Here is an 11,252-nt window from a genome sequence, read left to right as displayed (position 1 = left end):
ATTTCAAGTCCCTTCAAGGCAGTTTTTGACCTTTTTTGTTACTAACATTTAAAAGCCGATGCCGCTGGGCCCCTTTTTTTTTTTATCCTTTTTTCAGTTTTGTCTTTCCTCCGGGACAGTTCAGGGGGAAGGTCGGACCACCCTCGTGACTATAAAGCTGCTGATGTTATTGATAAGTTGAAACAGTTCAAAGTCCAACCCAGTTCACTGCAATTCATATGCCAATACCATTACTCTATATGGTTCACGGAGATTTGTCAGAATATATTCTAACTGAACCATTTTTGTTTCATGTTTTACCGGAATGCTGAAAATCGTTCCTCAAGATTTTTGAGCCTGATATGTTCCCGGTAATGTATAGGTTGGAACTGCCGTCACTACTCAACGACACATGAATGCTGGTTTGCTAAAGTACAATAGCCGTGTACTACACTAATTCACAATTACGTCTCACGTGATTAGGTAAGTGTTTGATGGTGAACAAAATAGTATGCACTCTAAAAATTAATTTGTCATTTTGACTAAAATAAAATTGTCCAGTGATATGTCTCGTACGACTTACCTAAATTAGTCACAGAGTATTGATGACTAATGACTATAGATTAGTCAAGAGTCAGACTCAGACTAGAAAATATAGTCATATGACAAGAATAGAAACCTGCTTGATACGACTAATCTGTAGTCAAGCGACTTGCGCAATTTGTAACTGAATTTCTGACTAATCACACTTTAGTCCAGACAATATCCACTGAATTAGCACTTTTTTGTGTCCGTTCTAGTGTCCTTAATGGTACACCATAATGTGTACATCTCCGGATCACAATGGGGTCACAGCTGACTTGTATCTCACTCGTTGTGCAATTGGATCACAGGGCCAGTGTTTAGCTCCTTGCATCTACCACTGCATGATCATGATCACACCTGCAAAAGAAACACACAGAAAAAATCTTTCTATATTTGTTGCATATTATTTATTTTTCTCCTCGTTTTTTTTTACTCAAAATTTAATGTCCAAATTTCAAAATCAACAAAATCGTGGAATGTTCTTAATCATGCAATAGTTCCCCTCCTATCTTTAGTATATTTAGTTTAGGAATTGGTACATCGTATTGTTTGGCACAACAAACTCACTAGTCTGTTGCAAAAAAAATTGCACAACGACATGGCTGATACGTATCTATTAGGCCTACCGCATGCGTTTTTGCAGCATAAAGATGTGCCTAAGTACAAACATACATTTTTGTAAGAGTCTCACTCGGTATCTATAGGCTACAGCTTATTCTTACTGATTCAACCCACTTCCCTCACAATCATTACTCATGTCAATTAACAACTTCATACGAAATCATAGTTTTCCTACCTTCGTCATGGTTGAAATGGAGGAAGGAAGATGTCCGTTTAATGGCTGCCTGACAACTGAGTGTAACATATCCGTATACACGTACGCCTAACATAGTATCATCGATCGAGTCCCGCTTTTTTAAACACATCAACGGCGGGAAAATAACAAACTTCGTTAGTCAGAAGGAATATATGACTAGTTTTGACAAGTATTCGATCTTTCTTCAGAGACATTGACTGCGCGTCATTTGTCAAAACCACCACTGATGCCTAATTTGGGTTAGTCAATGACTTTCTTATACACGTAACTAATGTACATTAGTCAAAATGACAACTTATTTTAGTCATCACTGACGGCAAATTAGTCTTCCATAACAGATAATTAGTCATTCAGCAATTACTAAACAAAGTTATTCATTTTGACAAACAAAGAGGCCTCAATGACGAATTAGTTTTTAGAGTGTGAGAGTCCAAGAACAAACGGATGGCGTATGCAGCGGCGGGGGTTTGTTTATTGTTTGTGTTTAAGGAAATGACAGAACGAGTACCTCACAAAGTGCCACTGCAGAACATCTGCTAGAGGGGGATCGGGGCAAAAATGTTCCCTCCGCGCCCCTTAATATCCCAGTGGGTAGGCCTACAGATTGTAACCAAGTACATACTGAATGTAAGGCTAGGATCACACATCCCGAAATGCCACGAATACCCCGATCTATCCCGAATAAAAATTCTTGATGGCATCGGGAGAAATTAGCCCCATTCGCTGTTAGTAAGAACAACATAAGAATGAAACAAAAAATAATCGAGAACTAGGTACGAATTGGAAGCCGAATCAGACCAAACCAAGCCAAATTGTAGCGATTTTGTCAAGAATAACGATACGAATAACTCCGATCCACAATGACCCAGAATTATGCCGATTTAGTGCATTCGTAAGTTATTCTTATAATATTCGTACATTTCTTGATACATTTGAAATGATTCGGCATGATTCTGGACTGTTAACACCATAAATGACTCTACGAAACTGGTAAGAATGCTGTAAGAATATCCAGAATTAGTTAATAATACAACAAGAGTAAACCCAAAATTTAAATTGGTTCTCGAACCAGCCCGACAATTTTGAACATGTCCAAAATTGTCGGGGAAATTCCCGATCGTTAACCATCTTTCACCAAACTAACAGAATCATCCCAAGGCAGCCAAAACCATTCCCCGATTTACTCAAGAATTGCTATTCGCGGCGATTCGGCTTAAAAATCGGGAATGTGTGAACCTATAGCATTAGGCATGCAGTTAAACTTGCACCCAGCTGAATTTATCTCAAGTGAGCTGGGTGCATGTTTTAATGTTTTCTATTACAGTAAAATTTAACTATAGAGTGTTTTCAGAGCGTACACAAAGGACAGGTGTAGGCCCTACTGTATTTTGCGAAAATGTTATAATCGCTATCTAATACCATTGTCTGCCAACCTTTTCGCGTAAATGCTGCAGCAGTGTACTATTGTTGGAACTGGCGTAAATCGTGCATGCTTTCGTAGGCCTGCATGTACATGTTTACACATTCCGTCCCCCTTACCCATGTGTTCTGACTTATGACGTTATTTGAGAGAAAAAAACAACATAAAGGGACACTGATTAGGTGCATTTTTAATTTTCATATTGAATAGGAACAATATGGATCTTTGTCGTGCGAATGCCATGGCCATGTTACCATGATAATAGCAATTCAGTGCAGAGAAGTTATATCCACGACTTTATCGAATACCTTCCACAACAAACACTGCGATTTTAATTTAAAACAAAAAATGCTATTTCTTTTGTTTTACGCACGATTTATGAAGCGGACGACCGACGAATGTTTTAGAATACTGCCAACATGGAAAGAGCAAAACGACAAATGAGGACAACCTCGAAAGTCTGGGGCAAAGTCATCGCCGTATCTTCTTTCATTGCCATGTTCCTCGTATCTGTGGTAATACGCTGCACTGGAGTTCTGTATGTAAGCTGGCAGACTTCATTTGATTCAACCGCTGCACAGACTGCAGCAATCGCCAGCATTATCACATCCTCCTCGTATTGTACATGTAAGTCATTTTAACCCTTATAGATGCAAGCAATAATCCTTTCCAGCATAACTTTTTGAAACACAGTGTCCATAGGTTACATTTAAAGAAAATACTATCTTAGAGCTTCTCGTTTTGGATGATAATGAATGTTACCACAAGATCATTTCAGATTACTTCAGATTGATGTTTCTTTCGGCAGCTATTTTTGCAGGTGTGTTTTGCAATCGTTACGGATGTCGTTTCACCTGTATTCTGGGAGGCGTTCTGACGTTCTTCCCAATATTAATGAGCTTCTGGGCGACCAGTCTGTGGTCAATGTACGCAGTGGCAGTTTTCACAGGTGAGCACCTCGGTGGTTAAATTCTGTGCACAAAAAAAAAATTGAGAAATGACAAAACAACTGATTCTTACGCAGCCCGATCGTACCTAGTTTAAAAAGTGATTTTGTTTGTTTTTGCGAAATAACGCAATACCTACTGCAAAAAAACCGCACAATTTTTGTGAAATAGTGCAATATGTATCCTTTTTGCGAAATAGCGCAATACTTTTGTGTACTCACGTCAATTTGTCGAAGAACTGGGTCTATAACTGTACACTACGCATTAAAAATTATGCCACAAGATAATAAAATAAAATGGAAACGCAATAATCTGGATGTTGAAAAAGACGTGAGTCGCGCGTTGCCTCCAGGCACCTGACCGGTTGTGTATGTACCCTGCATTCTTGTATTTCGATTTAGGGTCCATTTTAACCACATTCATCTCGAGTTCCTTCTTTATACGTGGCTGCAAACAACCCACAAACAATTAATCAAACATACAACCATATTGCACTGTAACCTTTAAGAAAATATTTTGTTCATGTTTAGGTGTCGGTACATCTTTCAGCTTTCTTGCATCTAACGTTGTTCTGGCAGAATATTTCAAGACGTACTACGCAATAGTGAGTGGTATTACCATGGCCGGTGGCAGCACCAACATGATCGTGTTCCCGCCTCTCTTACGCCTTCTTCTCGATGCATACGGATGGCGGGGAGCCATGCTTGTGACATCTGCAATTTGCGCAAATCTGTGTGTGGTAGGGGCATTGTACCGTCCCTTGCGTCACACACCACGGAGACCAACAATTGTTACAAAATCCACTGGCAATATTGGCATCAGCCCCAACAGTAATACATGTTCAAATCCTCCAGATTCACACGTGCAAAAAGGACCTACCACTAGTGAAGGGAAGTGCGTCACCTCAACGGCTTCCTTGCGGCGTGTGTTCTCAGCGTTACGACTTGGATTGCTGGTTAAGAGTTACCGTTTTTCTCTTCTTTGCTTGACCAGTATACAACTCCAAATGACCTACTCCTGTGCATCCGTTTTTTTGGTGCCAAGGGCCAAGTTTTCTGGTACCGATGACATGAAAGCGTCATTTCTGCTCAGCATTTTTGGGTTTGGAAGTTTAATCTCGCGAGTTGCAAGTGGCTTCTTCGTGACCCGCAAAACACCCGTCGAGGCCCTGAACACATTCTCATTTGTGCTGTGCTGCGTTGGTTTACTGTCTTCCCAAGCCGAGACCTATGAATCCTTTGCAGCTTCTGCCTGCTTTCTTGGCATGGGTACAGGCGCCAACAAAGTATGGAGCAATATATTAATTCGTAAACTCCTCGGCTTACCTCGAGTGGCATCTGGACAGGCGATTCACCTCCTGTTGTGCGGTGTAGGAGACTTGATAGGTCCAATTGTTGCAGGTAATTCTTTCGTTTCATTTTTGGTAATGATTTTTTAATTTGCATTTAGTTTCTACATCAAAACACATGAGTTTCTATAGCAAAACACTTTGAATCTTGAATGGAACACAAGTCACGCTGGATCTACACCAGTTTGGACTCAATGGGGTCGTACACGATTTTAATGTTCACAGTGTATACGCACGTGCGAAACTTATTGTGAGAACTAAACGTTCAGGAGTTGGATTGGAAGATTTATGCAGTTAAGTAATGACTCATTCAATAAATTGTACAGGGCGGTGCAAAAAGAAGGAAACCCACTTTTGACAACAATTTTCACCTACTTGTTGAGCATATTTCAAACATTCAATTTAATGGTATCAAAATATTGATCTTTAAATCATAACTATGGTAGTGCTAAAAAAAAAAAATTAAATTTGAACATTTAATTTTCGGGGTGCCACACCCAAAAAACACGTATAAGGCATCCGTATAGATGCCTTTCAAAACAGCAAAAAGCCATCGCCTGTTGTCCGTCTCAATGTGTACAATTGGTTTTAAAAGGATAATTACTGTAGTGTACATTTTTAGATACTTACACTGAACTTGTTGGCGCCCTTTTTTGTTCCTATTGTAAAGGTTTGTTGTACGACAGCACAGGAAGCTTCGGAACCGTATTTTACGTTTTGGCTGGTCTGGTCGCCGCCGCCGCCCTGCAGATGTTACTCATGCCAATGCTTCGCCGAATTGAGCCCGGTGTTGCTGAAAAAGAGGAAACGTCCACTGGATCAGTATCTTAGAGCCTCATGCTAGGTTCACACATTCCCGATTTTTAAGCCGAACCGTATGGTTCTTGGCTGCCTCGGGATGATTGGTTAGTTCGGTGAAAGATCGTTAAAGATCGGGAAGCACCCCGACAATTTGGGACATGTTCAAAATTGATTCGGGAACCAATTTAAATTCTCGATTTATTCTTGTTGTATTCGTAACTTATTCTGGATATTCTTACAGCATTCTTACAAGTTTCGCACAGTTATTCTTGGTGGTAACAGTCCAGAATCGTACCGAATCATTGCGAATGTATCAAGAAATGTACAACTATTATAAAAAATAACTTACGAATACACTAAGATTTTGTTAAGAATAAATACGAATAATCTATGAATTTAGCAAGAATGAATCACGAATAATGCTGAATTAGACAGATTTTCCTAAGATTTTTTTTAGAATAACCAAGAATCAAGCAGAATTAAATACGAATTGATCAAGAATAGTCCCGAGTGATCTGGAGATATACGCTGCTCGGCAAACTGGAACTGACTAACGATAAGCGCTTGTCTAGATCGGTTTATATACCGGGATTCGATTTTTTTCCCTAAACAACAATAAAGCAAATGGAGTGTAAGTCCTCATAGGCCTAATCATTTAATAAAATTGATGTTTGTAAGGCGACGCCAGTTTAAAGGGGCTCGCGAGTGCTGTACACGTGTTATTTGCTGCACTATACAGAATGTTTAAAGGAAGAAAAAGACTGTGTTAGTGTGTGAAGTTATAAACTTGAACACAGTCGAAGTGATTCCAACTTAAAGATGATTCATCAGCTTTCCATTGATATCTTATTATTGTCAGATCAACGGTGCTCGGTAATCCATTGATTTCAGAGTAAAAAGGGTAATTATTTGCATAGATGCAAATAAGGTATAAATGGAAAGCTCATGAACTGCCCTGAACACGGAGCCACTTTGGCAGTATTTAAGTTCATCACCTTCACATTCTAACAAATAAGAGTGGCGATTGGGGTTGAATTGAAAAAGCAAAATATACTGGTAACTTGGTTAGGGGGTATTTGTACACTATTCTGTAATGTAGTGTTAATAATTGTCGGATTTGAACAGCGCCCCATTGAAAGTATGGTACGAGTCCCCCCTCCCCACACAATTGTACACAATAGGGCCTTATCTATAGAGAACGTTCATGCACAGAACGCTCATGTACCTATAGAGTATATACTAACTTTCTCTCAGAGATCTTAGTTTTTTGCGTTTGGACTTGCACCTTCTTGTAGACTTCTGGGTAAATGATACAGCTCAGCAAAGATCAAAAGAAGATTGTGTACTGGATGTTATTGTCATGTCATCCAATGAATAACCACACCTGAATATTGTGTGGCTTCATCGCTACAGTAGCAATGAATGCACAGAGTTTACTCGTGCTTATCCAATCTATACCAAACCTTTGCCCTCTAACTCCACCTTTACGTGCAAGGTCATGCACGAGCTGAATGTGAACGACGGAAGAGCGATAATGAATGATAACAACTCTGCTTTTTAAACTCTATTTTTAGCCTATTTGAGATAGGGGACACAATAGGACGGCGCTATAATGTTGGTTTGGGTAAATACAACAGCGCCCTCGTATTATGTCTGCCATATCTCAATTCGCTCGTACCCCCCGTCTAGTCCTGCAAACAGGACGCTGGGATACTCTGATGAGCTTCACAGAATCTTGTGAAGGAAGTGGCCTTTGACCTATGTATAAAGCATCTGGCTGCAGCTGTTCAAGACTGCAGTTAGACATTGTGCGTAAATGCTATTCCCACAGAATACAGGGTGCTAAAGTCTGGATTCATGATGTTATTTCCTCGAGCCCGCATTGGACCGAATTTGTTTGAACGTAAGTCAACACAGATCAACCTTTCCGCCTGCACAAGACACATGCGCACAGAATGTAGGCCTACATGCATTGGATGAGGTAGTAAGCTGCCCACAATGCTTTGCGCGCCGCATTGCTCCTTTACAAAATTTTGTGAAGGAGATCAGCCCTTCCCAGTGCCCTATTTGAGGGCGGTGTGTACGAGCGTACGCATATCATAGAAGGTCAGTTCCATAGACTAACAAAACCCTGGCTATGCGCCTGTGTGCAAGTTCTAATCACCCGTGACCCTGGACAGTTATAGGCCTATTCGTCACAATTTTATTTGATGAAGCCTACACTTGTATACTGTCTACCACAGCAACGATTTTTAAGGGGTTAATATATTAGAACGGATTTTAAAGAAAGGTTCCCAATGGCGTACAACCTGCAAGACGACAAGTGATAGTCAGTGAGTGAGACAAAGTATACGTCATGGGATGGGGGTACAAAGAGGGCTCTATAGACCTTTATCATGCTGCCACCATTTCAGTTGTGTTCCCTATATTTATTGATAATGTTTTTTGTGTGTTGTGGCCTTATTTTTTAGCTTTGCACGTACTCGTGTATGTTGTGTGTGAAAGTTCGGGAGCTCTCAACAATCCTTGAAGTACAATCGAATTCTTTGTTTTCCTACAAGCCTTGGAAATCTGTTGTCCACAGCCTCAGGCAGTGAAACGAATACCGACCGTGATTTGGAAAATTATGGCAAAAACGTTGTCGCAAATCTATGTCAAAATCACGGTTTTACGCGCGCGCATGGCGGTCTATGCGTACACGTGTAGCCGAAAAACCAAACTACTTCTTTAAACTAGAGGGGGAGTAATACAAGTTTGCTCTCACTATGTGATAAAAAAAACGTTCAACTTGCCGTCAGGTTGATGCCTACTGTTCTTGACACGCACTGCCAACGAATGTTTTTGCCATAATTTTCCAAATCACGGTCGGTATTCGTTTCACAGCCGGAGGCTGTGGACAACAGATTTCCAAGGCTTGTAGGAATACAAAGCATTCAAACTTTCAAACTTTCACACACAAAATACACGAGTACGTACAAAGCTAAAACAATAAGGCCAAAACACACCCCAAAAAATCCCATTATCAATAAATATAGGGAACACAACTGAAATGGTGACAGCATGATAAAGGTCTATAGAGCCCTCTTCGTACCCCGATCCCATGACGTATACTTACTGTCACTTGTCTCACTCACTGACTGTCACTTGTAACGCAGGTTGAACGCCATATTGGGAACCTTTCTTTAAAATCCGTTCTAATATATCAACCCCTAAAAATCGTTGATGTGGTAGACAGTATACAAGTGTAGGCTTTCTCAAAAAAAATTGTGATGAAAAGGCCTGGAACTGTCCAGGGTCACGGGTGATTAGAACTTGCACACAGGCGCATAGCCAGGGTTTTGTTAGTCTATGGAACTGACCTTCTATGATATGCGTACGCTCGTACACACCGCCCTCAAAATAGGACACTGGGAAGGGCTGATCTCCTTCACAAAATTTTGTAAAGGAGCAATGCGGCGCACAAAGCATTGTGGGCAGCTAACATAGAGCTATATTAAATTACTAGAGCGCTAACTCCTCATTCTTGCGCGCGGAGACGCTTTGAAGCCGCTCTGGGTGCAGACATTTTGAATTTATGCGCGTGTTTGTAAAACACAATCAAAATTGGATTGAATTTTAAAAGTGTACTCTAAATGCAACGCGCAAGTAGAATATACCCAAACAACTTAAGCGCGTCATAACGGTTCAAAAACGTCACGGCGAAAAGCATCTGCAGCGGAGGGACGCGCACACGTTACGCTGTTTGCGCAGAGCAAAATGAAACGCTCATTTGCTGATCGTGCGTTTCGGTTTTGGGAGCATCGGCTTCGATGTCGCATCGGTATGGAATACAAACGCAGATATGCAAATAGCCGTACAAAAGCCGTACAAAATTTCGTGTTTTCCATAGGTTTGTGCACAAACATGGATGCGCCCATCCGGCATTTTTTTGTACATCGAGTTAGCGCTCTAGTAATTTAATATAGCTCTATGGCAGCTTACTACCTCATCCAGTGCATGTAGGCCTACATTCTGTGCGCACGTGTCATGTGCAGGCGGAAAGGTTGAGTTGTGTTCACTTGCGTTCAAACAAATTCTGTCCAATGCGGGCTCGAGGAAATTACATCATGAATCCAGATTTTAGCACCCTGTTTCAGGGCGGTGGGTATTAGCGAACGATATGTGAGCAGATTCGGCGATTAATTATGCAAAAAAAAACTTCGTTTTTACTCGATTTCTGACTATTTAGCGTGCCCCTTGTACCGGGTCGTCCGTAACCCGTTATTGTACTACAAATCATGTCAGCCAAATTATTGACCAAGCAACAGCTTATACTACATTTCTGATCGAAATGACGTCACATTTTCTAAAGTCGACTCCGTTGGTTGGCGCCCAGGGTCGCATAAAATATGCATGCTACGATATATCACACAATAGTACCGTGGCTCTGCACACGTAAATGTCTGATCCCCAGTGAAAGTGGAATTTTGTTTGGCCGTTGCAAAATACAATTTTCGTCCCATTTAACCTATTTTCACCGTCCCGCTTTTGTTTATATCATGCAGCGTCCCGATTTTCCTTTGAAATATCCATTCCGTTGCAATCTGAAACTCTACAACTTCACCCTCCCCTAGCTCCCCCCCCCCCCCCCCCCCCCCCCGCTACGCCATTGATGACAAACTAAACCTTGTTACTTTGAAGTATTCGGGTATATTTGTTGGGGACATGTTTATCGTGAGATGAGCATACAAACTCTTTAACGGTTTAATCTAAAACAGGAGCGCATATCATAACGACCAACACTGGAAATCCGCCAGTCTGGCTTGCCATAGAATTGTTCCCGCAACAAGCGGAGTTATGGAATGCGGTCAGCCTTTATACGGGCTTTGGAATTCCGACAACAAAGTCCCATCGCCCACACGCTCGCAAAGAATACGTGCCAAGGCCGTTTTTGCCTCGTATTTTTATTTATTTTATTCACCAACAGGTGATTGATGAACTGCGCTTACGAGGTGTTCTTTAACCCCAGGGATGATAAGTTTTAAAAGGAGTTAGGCTAACCGACATGCCTAGGCCTGTCGATTCCGGCATATTCATTAGCGTCACTCGGCGTGTTTAGGCGTGGGTCTCGGTATCGACCAATGGAAGCCGGCAAAAAGGGTGATATTTATCAATTCATAACCGGTGAAAGAGGCTTTTCTCCAAATGTATACTGCACACCATGATGGATAGGACTCTAATTGATATTCGTCAGGCTTGAAAAGATTGACAGATATTGCAAACGCTAGTCTACCAACTTTTAAAAGTGTACGTAGCCAGGCCTATTTTTCCAATTTCAACGAAAAAAAAACATTTTGAAGGCACTGCTCATGATAT

General features: G+C 41.0%; 1 protein-coding gene across 1 annotated transcript; it reads left to right on the top strand.

Moving 5' to 3' along the window:
* The first annotated feature begins 210 nt into the window (after window positions 1-210).
* On the top strand, window positions 211-6,594 carry LOC119726552 (monocarboxylate transporter 6-like). The gene is made up of 5 exons (XM_038198283.1): window positions 211-462; window positions 3,186-3,428; window positions 3,610-3,750; window positions 4,279-5,148; window positions 5,767-6,594. The coding sequence occupies exons 2-5, from the start codon at window positions 3,221-3,223 to the stop codon at window positions 5,925-5,927; spliced, it is 1,380 nt and encodes a 459-aa protein (XP_038054211.1). The 5' UTR covers window positions 211-462; window positions 3,186-3,220; the 3' UTR covers window positions 5,928-6,594.
* Window positions 6,595-11,252: the final 4,658 nt, after the last annotated feature.

Source organism: Patiria miniata, unplaced genomic scaffold, assembly GCF_015706575.1.
Source record: "Patiria miniata isolate m_02_andy unplaced genomic scaffold, ASM1570657v1 HiC_scaffold_2, whole genome shotgun sequence".
Lineage (NCBI taxonomy): Eukaryota > Metazoa > Echinodermata > Asteroidea > Valvatida > Asterinidae > Patiria > Patiria miniata.
Note: the sequence above shows the minus strand (reverse complement) of the source record. Positions and strands in the feature narration are given on the sequence as shown.